General features: G+C 39.9%; 1 protein-coding gene across 1 annotated transcript in view; it reads left to right on the plus strand.

Moving 5' to 3' along the window:
- KIF13B (kinesin family member 13B) overlaps positions 1–13,958 on the plus strand; it is a 143,393-nt gene extending 129,435 nt beyond the window's left edge. Inside the window, exons 37-39 of the mRNA XM_032215247.1 lie at positions 7,681–7,743; positions 10,501–11,533; positions 13,169–13,958. Coding sequence (XP_032071138.1) covers positions 7,681–7,743; positions 10,501–11,533; positions 13,169–13,467 — 1,395 coding nt within the window. The 3' untranslated portion in view covers positions 13,468–13,958. The remainder of the gene's footprint in view (positions 1–7,680; positions 7,744–10,500; positions 11,534–13,168) is intronic.
- Positions 13,959–14,194: the final 236 nt, after the last annotated feature.

Raw genomic sequence — 14,194 nt, forward strand, 5'->3', positions numbered from 1 at the left:
TAGTCTGATCTACCTAGTGTGGGGCTAATACTGATATTTATTTATCAGATCGGGCCTTTGAGTAGCTACATTTTAAGGTTTCAGATCCATAAAACCAAATGATAAACAGCATGTGCAACAGGGACAGTTCATGTATAGTAACTATAAAGTATATCTATTTTAAAACCACTTAGATATTACGTTGAGTATTTCATGTTCCTTTCATTTTCATCTGAACTAGGCACCTTAAACAATAAAACAGCAAACCTTTTTTGGGGGGAGCATCGGGCAAGCAGAGGTGGGTTGCTAGTTTTTTCACTACCGGATCGGGCGCACTCCCGCATTCCTGCAACACTTCTGTGCATATGCAGAAGCATCTGGGTGGGTGGGCGGAGCCTCCTGCCGCCACTACTACTGGTTCAGCTGATCCAGGCCGAACCGGCAGCAACCCTTCTCTGCTAGCAAGAAGAGGACACACAAAATTTGGAGGGTGGTGTAAGACCATTAATGATTCTCCATTATCAATCCCTCCACTGTGCATTTGACTGTAACTCAGCTTATTCTGAGCAGGTGTCAACTAGACTTGTTGAAAATATAATTCCCAATTTCAAGTCAGTGTGGTCCTTTGGGATTGTAGAAGGTTAGCTTTAGATGAGAAAGCAATAAAATGTAAGATAATTTCCTCAGAAATAAAATTCTGGACTTGAATTTCATTCTCAGGTGCTAGTTTGCTTCTTAATAATTCATGATTTTATTCATTATCCAAACTGAGTTGAGTATAAGGCTTCCTAATGTGTGTCCACCAAAGATTCCCAAGCATCCAGATATAAATACTCTCCTTACCTCATAGTTGCATATTCCCATTTCTACCATGATCAGTAGCGTTTCCTTTACTACCTTATCTTGTGAGGATTATCGGAGTGAAGCTGAGGGATGAGGAATAGAATCATGGCTTAAAAATAGAAGTGCATTTTCTACTTGGCAATACACAAATGCACTAAGTGCTCATCATAAATTTTACTATTGTTGCTGGAACTGATGTTTCCATAAATCACATTAGATGAAAGTGCTGGGTGCTTAAGTGTTATCAATAAGTTTAAATAGTGCTGCTGGTGGAATGGAGGGTGTTCTGTTGGCTTTACTTGGGCCTATAATAGAGGACCATTATACTCAGTCACCATAAGATGATGATGATCATGAGGATAGCAGCATTTCCTGTGGACTCTCGTTCTCTGATCTGGTCTCTAGCATCAGCCCCAATCCCAAAAAGTTATGTATAAAAATTGTCCTGGGTAATGGTGGGAAAAAAAATATTCTCTGCATGTGGGATAATAGCTATCAGGAAGCTATGTTAGACTGTGTACTTTCCTTGACTTGCTCATTGTCTACATGCTAAGAATATTTTAGATGATAAGGCTGGTAGAGAAGGAAAGTCATCCTATGTGCTGAATACATAAACTGGCCATCAGAGAAACAGTTCAAGTTCTAAAATGAAAAGAGTTGAGGATCCTACCCAACCCTGATTGTAACAATCCAAATTTTCAGATTTGTCATAATCAACCGGTAGCTGCCCATTCTTGAGAATCTACTGCAGCATGTATTAGAAAGTCTTCAGCAAAAGAAGCATAAAATCTGAAGGCAGGGCAATCGGATTATTGCAATGATGAATCTCCTGGTATAGAAGCAGGCAGCATTTAAAGAGCTCATGGGTGCCCATTTGCATTTGGGCCTTTTAGAGTGTTACAAGAAGTTGGGACTTCTGCCTTTGGCAGATGTTATAGGTAAAAATGGAACAGGAGGCCTTGGGAAACTAAACTACTTCCATTCTGTTATTTATTGAATTTATATTGCCCCCTATTTGCCCATGGCAACTCAAGGCAGCTTACAGAATATAAAAAACACATTTAAAGCAATAGAAATTTACAAAAAGAATCAAATAAATTAATATAGTACAATATAACAAAATCAGCCACCACCTCCCACTCACCCCCGCCAGCAGATCACACAAGCCATTTAAGGGGCTCCATTCCACTCTGGATTCCCCAGGCCCGCTGGCAGAACCAAGTCTTCAGCACCTTCCGGAGAGTATTAGAGTGAGGGCCATTCTAATCTCTGGGGGAATGTTGTTCCAGAGAGAGGGAGCCACCATTGAGAAGGCCCTTCTTCTGGGTCCCACCAGGTGTATCTCCCTTGGGGATGGGACCCACAACATTCCCTGCCTCCCCACTCTGATGGGTCAGGTAGGTGTGACCAGCAAGAGACAATCCCTCAGATAACCTGGTCCCTATCCTTTTAAAAGCATCCCCATACCTGTGAAATGGCTCAAATCTTTTCAGGATTGTAACATAGTTTTAAGTGAGGGGATTAAAATTGTTTCCCTCCATAAATCTTCCCAGTCCACCTTCACCCTTAATTGGAGCGAGGGGAGGGATGATGACGAAGATGAGATAGTAAACCTGTATGTCACCAAACTCTCAATGACTCTGGATGGCTCATAACAATCAAAGATGTTACAAGAAAACCACTAAAACATAAAAAAATAAAGATAAAAGATGGCAAGGTTGAAGAAGTGTGGAGGGGTCTCTCACTCCCTCACAGTAGAAAAATTGGATTTGACACAAAAGCACTGCAGTCTTGGAGAGATTTTCGGAGGGGTGTTTGCTTTATCTTTTCACCCCGCTGTTTAATAAAATCTTTTCTAAATCTTTCCTAGTATATTACTGAATTTTTATGTTACAATGAAAAACAAAGTTTTATACTGCAGTTGAACTTTTTATCTAATTGTTTAGATAAAACTTAGTAATTGTTTAGATAAAACAAGTAAATAAACTTACTTGTTTATTTATTTACTTTATTTAACTTACATGTTAGCTGACAGATCACAGCATAGAAAGAGCACAAACAATATGTAATCTAAATAGAGAACATAGGAATAATCAGGAGGGGCAAATCCAGTCACAGACATATTATATGCCCATCATAGTCCAGGGCTTGGAAGAACCTTCTGGTGAGAGCCACCTAGATCTCGGAGGAAATCTCATTTTACTTGTCAGATATTACAATAGAGAAAATACTTGATAGCTCCTGATAAATAATGCTATTTAATCAAAGGATTATCAATCCTGTCAGATTGAACTGGCCAGGTCAACTGTGCAGGAGATAAACACTACCTCAAATAACAGGGCATAATATATAGGCTTTATAAGTTATGACCTAGAAGCTAACCCATAACCAGTACAACACAGGAAGCATGACATACTGACGTATAGCTATCACTGCCGGTGTCACTGCATTCTGATTAGTTGCAGTTTCAAGTGGCAGCCCCTTGTGAAGCACATTGTAGTAACTGAAGGGTAATGCACATAGGGTGTTAGTTACCAGGGAAAGGGTATCCTGATCTCAGATAAGCACAACTGGGCCACCCGATGAAGTTCTGCAAAGGCCTTCCTGGACATACCTGCCATCTGCTCATTTAAGAGAAAGGTTGAGGAAGAAAGTTAAAAGATGGAATTCTCTGGGACTAGGTAGCCCTAACATGCCAGCCACTTAGAAGGATTGAGTTGGAGAAGGTTCCTCCCCATCCAAACCTACATAACTTTCGTAACACTGGAATAGAACCTTAGCAACTCACCTGGCTGGCTTGGAATAAAATATATAATTGGATATCACCAGCCAAATGATGATATCAAACCCCAAACCAGTGAATAATCTCATTCAGTAATTCCATGTAGACATTGAATAGGAGGAGAAAGAGAGAAAGAATCAGATCCTGTGGCATGCACAGAGGAGAGGTCTAGGAAGTAATCCCCCCTCCCCCCCCAAGCCAATACCAACTGGAACCTGCCCTGGAAGAAGTAAGAGAACCACAATAAAACAGTGTTCCATATTTCCAATCCCCCAGAGTTGATCCAGAAGGATATTGTGGTCAATGGCATCAAAACCCAGTGAGACACCAATGAGCATAATTCAGCACCTCCACCCTGGCTCCATCTCAGATCAACAACAAGTGCAACAATGGCTGTCTCCATATAAAGTCCTAGCCTGAAATCCAAGTGAAATGGATTTTTATTCTATTCAGTCATCTCTGTTTTCATATGCTATTTTTACACCATTATTTGAAGTTTCATTTTTATTTCTTTCAACAACTATGTTTTAATTCCTCGCCCCATTTGACATTTGAAATAGACTTTAGTTTGGAAGGATGGCATAGAAATTTAAAAAAACAAATGACCATGGTTTCCAGGATAGTTTCTTGTAAAGCCATTGCATGCTTGTGTTGTGGTGATCTGAGTATAAACCAGATTATAGCACTATCCCACTGTGCACTGTGCTCAGCAATGAGATCAAATGTCTACTCTCTATTTGCCAACCTATACTCAACAGGCAATTCTTCCATCCCATGTTCAAATCTGAGAGTAGTCGTTAAATCAATTATCACTTATGCATTATCAGAATGCATTCTAAAATGTTTGGACTCTTTATGTTCTGAAGAAGTAATGGATAACAATGTTCATTTTGAGAGATCAAAATCTTTGAAGAAATCCTAGATCTTGGAGTCCTAGTGGACAACCATTTAAATATGAGCCAGCAGTGTGCAGCAGCTTCCAAAAAAGCCAACACAGTTCTAGGTTTCATAAACAGAGGGATAGAATCAAGAGCACATGAAGTGTTATACCCCTTTATAATGCCTTGTTAAGGCCACACTTGGAATACGGCATTCAGTTTTGGTCGCCACGATGTAAAAAAGATGTGGAGACTCTAGAAAGAGTGCAGAGAAGAGCAACAAAGATGATTAGGGGACTGGAGACTAAAACACACGAAGAACAGTTGCAGGAACTGGGTATGTCTAGTTTAATAGAAAGAAGTACAAGAAGGACATGATAGCAATGTTCCAATATCTCAGGGGTTGCCACAAAGAAAAGGAAGTCAAACTATTCTCCAAGGCAACTGAGGGTAGAACAGGAAGCAATGGGTGGAAACTAATCTAGGAGAGAAGCAACTTAGAACTAAGGAGAAATTTCCTGACAGTTAGAACAATTAATCAGTGGAACAGCTTGCCTCCAGAAGTTGTGAATGTTCCATCACTGGAGGCTTTTAAGAAGATGTTGGATAACCATTTGTCTGAAGGTATAGGGTTTCCTGCCTAAGCAGGGGGTTGGACTAGCAGACCTCCAAGGTCCCTTCCAACTCTGTTATTGTACTCTATTCTATATGAACAATTATAAACAAAAAAAGTGCACATTTACTTTGGAGTTTGAGATTTGCTAGTTTGCAACTGCAAACTGCACAGTAACTGAAATGCCAATAGAAAAAAAAGGCACCCACGGTTAAATGTGGAGTGGGAATACAATGGGAAGTAATGTGCATTGGATAGTAGAAAAAATGCACTAGCAATCACCCAAATGGAGGATCAAGTGTTCTGAGGAATCTTAAAAGAGACCAAACAATCTTCCTGTTGTGCTTGCCAAAAAATTTTATTGCTGCAAATGGAAATTATGGCTTTACAGTGCTGAAGGCTTACTGTAGTTGGTGATTGTGCCACAGAGTAGATACTCTTGGGCGTTACAGAAATGGAAAAGATTATTTATTAGAAAGCAATTAATGTGATAGAAGAGATCTAGCTGGAAAGTGAAAACTGACTATGGCAGCTGGTTTTTTTTAAAGGGAAGATTTTAAAAAATCAAAGTGATGTAACATTTTCTGAGGGCAAATGAGGGATGGACATTTCTGCATTCGTGGAAACTGCAAGAAAAAGAGACCAAGGACAAGCAGACATTGGTGTTCTGTGAGGGAAATTAAGGAACTGCTTTTGTTACAGCAGCAGTTAAAAGAAACGAGTTCACTTCAAAGGAAACAAGAGGGGAGGTTTTGTTTGACCTTCTCTGTGGCTTTTCAGCCCATGTTCGGATGAACCAAAGGAAAAAAATTGGGAATGGCAGGGAAATTTCTCGTCTTTTAACAAGAGCTGGTCAAGTGCAGGTACTCAACTTTTTACTACAACAATTGGGACCAGAATTTCTATTATAATGTGTTGCAGTCATAAGTTGAGTTTGACCAATTTTTCAACAATTTTTACAGTGGTCTTTAAGCAGATTGCTGTGCTGTTAAGCAAATCATGTGAATCCAGTTTCTCCAATGACATGGATTCCTTTTTTGCTGGAAGTAGGCAAAAAGTTGCAAACTAGCAAATCATGAACTCCAAAGTAAATATGCATTTTTTTTGCTTATAGTTATTCATATAGAATAGAATAAAATAGAATAGAATAACAGAGTTGGAAGGGACCTTGGAGGTCTTCTAGTCCAACCCTCTGCCTAGGCAGGAAACCCTACACCACTTCAGACAAATGGTTATCCAACACTTCTTAAAAACTTCCAGTGTTGGAGCATTTGCAACTTCTGGAGGCAAGTTGTTCCAGTGATTAATTGTTCTAACTGCCAGGAAAATTCTCCTTAGTTCTAAGTTGCTTCTCTCCTTGATTAGTTTCCATCCATTGCTTCTTGTTCTACCCTCAGGTGCCTTGGAGAATAGTTTGACTCCCTCTTCTTTGTGGCAACTCCTGAGATATTGGAACACTGCTATCATGTCTCCCCTAGTCCTTCTTTTCATTAAACTAGACATACCCAGTTCCTGCAATCATATGTTTTAGCCTCCTGTCCCCTAATCATCTTTGTTGCTCTTCTCTACATTCTTTCTTGCTAATTGCTAATTTGTCTGTTTTTAAGAGATTTACCATCTTAAGAAAATAAAATTTTGCTAGCTTTTAGTAAGGGGAGGTTTTAATAATCCTTTTTAAGAGACTATTTTACAAAAGTACTTTATTGTTGGAATACTTTTTACAGTTTAATAAAAGATGAATTGAAAAATGCAACTATCAGCACTGGAAGTATATTGTCTTCAAAGAAAAGTATTACAAATGGTTCATTAAATATTCTTGGGTTGGGGGAGATATAAATTTATCTGAATGTTTTTTTTTTAAAGTACCATAGAGCATGCTTAGCAAAGCATGCCGTAGGAAGTTAGTAACAAGAATGCTCAGTTCAAGAAATGATACTACACTGAATGTCCAGTCTTTTCAATTGAAGCAAAGAAACAGACTGAGAAGACTTGGAAAGATGCTTATGGGGGAGGCAGGCACAATGGATGCTAGGGGAGTATTACTCTTCAGCATATTGTTATATGCAGGTTTAAAGATAGTTTCTATCCTTTATGTACTTTTAAATACAACCACAATCACTCCATGCACACGCTAGTTTTTTTCTTTTTTTCTTTTTTCGTTTCTGTTATAATTTTGCACCAGTGAGGTTAAAACCAATTTTGTTGTATTTAAGTACAATGGCAATAAAGATTATACTTATTGGCAGTTGGCACAATAACTACAGTGTGAAATACCGTAATTGGGAAATACTGTGTTTTCATTGAGTTATATATAAACTCTCAAACCATATTTTCATGGTTTTTAACTGTGATGTTGAGCAAAATTATAACAGTTTGATTTGCACAAATTAAATTTGTCATAAAAGAACGAAGCCCCTTATTTACACAAAAAAAAAATCTGTTTAGTGTTGTAAGGGAATTGGGCTATTAGGACTCATTATGGCTAAACTATGATGTCTGTGAAACAAGCAACTTTCTACTGTTGTTGAGATTTTTTTTCAGTCATTCAGAGATTAATACAAAAGGAACGTCTTTTCTTATTGCAGCCAATCCCACGAATTACGGTTCAGCCTGTCAGGATTGATACCAGTCCTGCAAAAACCCAACAGGTGGGTCCTTCTGAACTGTCCATGGTGCTGAATAAATACTTTATTGTTACATGGAGATGGGAGGCAACAGTAATACCAAACCTACTACTAGAATCAGTAAAGAACTGAATTCTCCAAAACATGCAGAAAGCTGTTATAGTTATTTATATGCTCATGGTGCAATTGGAGACATTTGTCTATGAATTATCCTGACTAAGCCCCAATGCATATTAAGCTTTTGGTGTCAAAAAGGGAAATCCCAGTTTATCCTTCATGAGCCAGCCATTCTAATTGCTCAGTTTTCACAGATAAAGATCTAAGTCTTGTTGAATTATCAGTATCCTCCTGTAATGTCATCCCTAGTGTGTCCAGAGGCCAGCAAATGTGCAACCGCACTACGATGCCAAATAACCTACCATGTTGTAGGTATTCAACGGAATAAGAAACGGGAAGCCAGGTTTGGAGGCTATATCTTCTTATCTCAGATAATAGCACATTTTAGTCTGCACAATTTTTCTTACGATTCTTCCTTTGCAAATATCATCTTGGAGTCTAATTCCTTGCTTCAGTTGCATCTACCACACTATAGTTAATTCTATTTTTTTTTATCCTCCAAGGTCCTCTTGTAAGGACTGTGTCAGGGTTCCAAATAACACCCCCAATGAAAGAAGACTCCGAGGATTGAAGTTCCTCAAAGTTCCAGTCTATTAGAGATGTCATATTGGCACATCTGGGAAAACCTGAATCTGAAAGCTTCCAGGTTTTCCACACCCAAAAGAAAGTCCAAGCCCCTATCCAGCACCCACATATCCATCACATGGTTCAATCAGGCACCGTCCCAACTGAAGATGCCTCCCAGTAAAACCACTCCAGGTGCAGGGCAAGATGTCCTTGACTCTTTGAGAAAGGAATGTTATTATGACTATATATCTCCCATACTCCATATAATCCCATTTTCCCCACAGCATTGAATGTGGCAGGCCTGAAGGCCCAATGCAAAAGATGGCTTCCAGTCCTGACAGACTGCAGAAACATTCCTTTCCATGTGGCCTTAGATCAAAGATCTAAAGCTGATGACTGGAATAGGGAATAGACAGCAAAGCTTATCAGGAGACATTGAAAAAAAAAATCTCATGATCAAGAGTTTGCTGAGGGCATGGGCTGGCAAAAGCCCTTTTTTTTTTCAAAGTTGGCTAGTGCTAATTCATATTTATTATATTGTGTGCATATGTATGTATGTGTGGGTATATATATATCTGATGCATATTATAAACTGTTAAGTATAGAAAGAGTCATTAAATCTGAAAGTTGTGGATTTGTAGTGTTGCGGTTAACACATTTGGGAAGGAAGCCATCCTTGGCATATGGATTTACACAAGGTGATACTTGACTTGGAAATGATGATTTATGTCTTCTGTGAGTTAAGCCAAATAACTGGGAGAGACTTATAAATCTGGCTTGTTTCCCCACTTCACATAAATTGCCTCTCTCAAACAGCAAACATATCTTTCTGTAATATAAATGATCTTTTAGTAAATAATAGGAGTCATATTTCATGTGCTATATGCATTTATATATTAATCCTAGTAGACCTTCAGCCTATTAGCCAGACTGCCTCCTTTGAGCCTGTTAATGCTCTAGCATAGAAATAAGCCACACGCTCATTAGTATGTTATTCATACTATTTATTTCTTCATACTTGTTTATTAATGTATTTTTAGTTTTCCCATCACCCTAAGGATCTCAAAGTGGATTACAAGCTATAAAATGCATAAGATAAAACAATAAATGAGCCAGACAAAAATATGCAATTCCATAAGCTAATATATTCGTCCATTTTGGATATCAATGTATTCTAAATTGTTAATTTTGAATGTCTCTTATCCCAAATCGTGCTCTTTTCAGACAATGAGAATTTCCACATTTTGAATAATGGGTGAAGCTTTCTTCATAGGGATGGGGAAAGGAGCTTATGGGCACTTGGTATTAATGAATGCAAGGCCTCTGGGTTGTTGGTATACTCTCAAGAATTCCTGCATGATATACTGGGACTTCCTTCTCTCTATCCATTTACTATACTGTATATCCAGTAGCAATTGCAGACAATATGTCAGCCTTATGAAGTAGACCAGATAGGAAACATGACCAGAACAGCCAATTTTATTTCATTTTATTATAAAGCTGCATTAAAATGAAAATACAATTCTCCCCTCCCCCACCCAAGTTCCTTAACAGCCTGAGAAACTCTCCAGTTGTGGACCCACTATCCAGCCTCAGTATGTCGTTTCTTACTTGGCCATACCCTTGCCAGTGTCGCTTTGCCCAGTTTCCCAGTTTTTCCCCACATACCATTACATAGTGGGGGGCATATATGCTTCCTGGAAGGGAAAAGAACAACAACAGCCCAAGGAAGCATGGGGAGAGGAATATGCCCTCTCTGCTTCTTTAAATTACAGAAACTGTATCTCAGAACCCTAGATGCTGGGAATCAAAGGACACAGGACCTTCCATTCACCTCTGACTAAGCATTGTTACAAACGGGATTAAAAAAAACCAGATGGATCTTGGATGATGCAGGAAGACTGCTCTTGTTTGCCCTTACCCAAATCCATCTTTCATCTTCAACTTCCTTCAAAATATAAATTAAAATGTTGCAAGGCTCTTTAGATGTAGCAACAGGAGATGAACTAGAAAGAAACAAATGTCTAGTTTATCTTTATTGTGTTGTTTTACGTTTTCCAAAATGTAACTTTGACAATCTCTGATTTTCTGCTTCAGGTTGCCCAAGGACAAGAAAGCAAAGGACCTTCTGAGGTGGCTTTGCAGTTGACAGAGTTGGGGAAGAACCTTGAAAAATCAACCAAAGTGCCTTTGCAGCAGCCCGCAGTGGACATCCAAGCACAAGATTCTCAAGAGGGTCCACCAAGCCCCTTGAGTGAAGCCTCCAGTGGATATTTCTCTCACAGTGTTTCTACAGCAACCCTTTCTGAAGCACTTGCAGCAGGAAACGACCCCCATCTTCAGCCCAGTAGTCAGACCTCCACCACAAATGATGCCCCCCCAATTTCAACAACCCCTAAGGTGGTGTCTTCAACAGATGGTCCTATAAAATCATGTTCTGATTTAACTTCTCAAGGTTGCCGTTCTCTTCCAAAGAGAGATCCTGTTCTCCCTTGCCTTAAAGACGATCAAATTGACAAGGACAATGTGAAAGGGAGCCATAACGGCAACTTAAAATCAAGATCAGTTGATTCTGCCATTGCTCTAAATGACGATCAGGTTTCTCCCTCCCTAGTTACTGAGGATACACATTGCTGTTCTAGCTCTCCTAATAAGAAACAAATACAATTGACACAGACAACTGTCTTATTACCATCAGAGAGCCCTCCTTCTGTCCCAAAGGAGGCTCCCATTTATAAAACAGGACTTTCAAAGTCTCAGGCTATGGTTGACCTGTCATCTTCCAGCACTACAACCTCTCCCTTCAAAATCCAAAGAGTACGAACATCAGAACTCAAGTCCTTCTCCAGCATGTTGAGTGGGGATCCAGGAGCTTCTTTGGGTTCAGAGGAAGAAAAGAGCAGACAGAATTCAGAAGATTCAGACCAGAACAATAGTACAGATGCTGGTTCTGAAGAGAAATTGGATGCAGCAGCCTCTGACTCAGAGGAAACCAATGAAATCCCAGATTGGCTGAAAGAAGGTGAATATGTAACTGTTGGCACGAATAAAATGGGCATCGTGAGATATGTTGGTCCAACAGACTTCCAGGAGGGAACCTGGATTGGAGTCGAGTTGGATTTGCCATTAGGTAAGTGTTGAGAAATGTTGTTGGGGCGCAGTAAGGTGTACAGCATGGCTGGTCAATGTCACATCATGTGACGTATCACAGCATTTGTTTCCTGCACATGATGCATCCAGCCCACGGACCACCAGTTTGACAGCCCTGGTGTACAGGTTGTGGCTGGCTTTGGTAGTTGTTTTTGTTTCCCTCAATCCATGAACAATTCCCTCAGACCTTCATCTCTTATTGAAGTCTGCCTAGTTTCTTTCACTGTTCCCCAGTGTAAGTCAGCCATCCATAGAAATTTTTCTTAAGCCAATCTAGAGCAGTGCAGATGGAAAAAGTCACCAGTATGGTGAGCCTTTCTCCTTAATGTGCAGTATTGTTTGAAATTCTGCCACCTTCCACTTGGATTGATGGAAGTGAGGAATCCGCCTTCATTCAGATACAGTTCCTTCAACCAGAGTGATTGGAAATAGGATGACCCATCCAGAGCACAAATGGAAATCTGGCTGATGGTAAAGGGTTTCTTTTCTAAGTGGCAGAACCCATATTTTGCATCCACAAAATTTATGGATGGGTTCACTTTGCCTGGTCCAGTTTACAACATCTTCTATTTAAAAGATTGCCATTGTGGAAGGTGCCTGGTGAATTAGTGATAGTAGGCAGAAGAGGCCAATAGTGGGCAGCTTCATATGACCAGAAGTTCTGATTGTGAAAGTGGAACTCCATCAGGCTTAACTTTGTATTTTGAATAGGCAAAGAAAGCTTGAAAACATGATGCTATATTTGAATTTATTTTATATATATATATATATATATATATATATATATATATATATATATATATATATATATATATGTATGTATGTGTGTGTGTGTGTGTGTGTGTGTGTGTGTGTGTGTGTGTTGTGCTATATATATATATATATATATATATATATATATATATATATATATATATATATATATATATATCGGATTTTAGGTAAATAAAATAACTCTAGATGGTGTACAGTTAAAAACAAAGAAGTTATATAAAATATTATATCAACAAATGGAAGCAGTCAAGGATAGAATAATTAAAGTTAAAAGAGGGGAGTGAGGGACTTTGAGGCACTAACTAAATCCAAGGTCTCTTGGTTCTCTGCAAGCCCCGTGAGTCTTCAGACTCTCCCCCGTCAAAGACCAGAAGAGTGGAGAGGGGCTGCCATCTCTCTTAGGGGAGGATAGTCCAAAGAATGAGGACTTCTGCCTCTACTTCTGAGCTTCCACATAAAGATGAAAGTCCTGCTAATATATGTTGAAAATATGCCATAGAAAATAAAATGTTTATTATAATACTCTATCATTGCTCCAAATTAATTTGTGCAACTACCACCTCACTTAGCAGGAAGGAGAGGCTTACTTTCCTCTGTAATTTTTATGGAACCCAGGATATGTTATTGGTGGTAGAGGAAATAATCCACAGATCCACTAGGAAAGCCTCCTGTGTGCTGATGTGTAGCCAAATGCCACCATGGGGTGCCACGTCATCGGGCAACACATTTTATTGAACTACCCATTACCCAGCATCCACTGGGCACTATCCTTAGCCAGATGGATTTATTTCACGATGTAATGAAACAACCCTTTTCAAAGAAAGTCTCTTTTATCTCAAAGGTAAGAACGATGGCTCAATTGGAGGCCGGCAGTACTTCAAATGCAATCCAGGCTATGGGCTCCTGGTGAAGCCAAGTCGAGTCAAAAAAGCTACTGGCTCTGCGAGGCGCCGGAGTGCTGGCATGAAACTACAGGGCACAACTGGGACCGCGACTGAGCAACGGCGGAGCGGCACATTCTCAGGCTCTGCCTCCAGTTTGGCTTCTTTGACTGCTTTAGCCAAGACGGAAGGAGCATCAGCTCCACAGACCGAGAAAAGTAAAAAGAATACGGAAAACAGGAAATCGTGGGCTACTTGAGAGCGTTGCCCAATGGGCATGTCTGCCTGGATCGCAACACTACTGTGTGAAGCTGACCCTTCCTTCCTTCCTTCCTTCCTCCCTCCCTCCCTCCCTCCCTCCCTCCCTCCCTCCCTTCCTTCCTCCCTTCCTCCCTCCCTCCCTCCCTCCCTTCCTTCCTCCCTCCCTTCCTGAATGGCCTTTCTTTGCACTACTAAGCCAGTTTGGAGGAGGAGGGTGATGTGTGTCAGAGTCTATGCGTATTCTCGATTTCTTTTACTGAAATGGGTTGGCCTTTGTCATGATGGAGTAACATGCTTGATTCTTGATGCAAAGGGTGACCTTTCCCAGTGTGTTTTTCCAAATCTCTCCTTTCATTCCCCCAGCCATTCAAAGGAAGTCTTCTGTAAGAGATGTTGGCAGGGCTTATTTTCTAGAAAGACTGCCGAATGCTGCTTACTATCCAAACGTTTGTCCTTCCAAGGCTCCTCATTAAACCACAGCCAACCATTGAGAATCCTAGAATTTGGCAGATCACAGCCTATCGGAAAAAAGTGCCTGTCTTTTAAGACTTCTTTTATGATCTTTAAACTGTTCTTGTTGATATCAGTGGGAAAATATTGTCCCTCATTCTACTGGAATGACGATTGGGGACGTTTTAAAATTCCCAATCCAATCTGTGATTGCAGTCTAACACAGGGGGCTCCAACCTTGGCAACTTTTAAGACTTGTGTACTTCAACTCCCAG

Source organism: Thamnophis elegans, chromosome 4, assembly GCF_009769535.1.
Source record: "Thamnophis elegans isolate rThaEle1 chromosome 4, rThaEle1.pri, whole genome shotgun sequence".
Classification (NCBI taxonomy): Eukaryota; Metazoa; Chordata; class Lepidosauria; order Squamata; family Colubridae; genus Thamnophis; species Thamnophis elegans.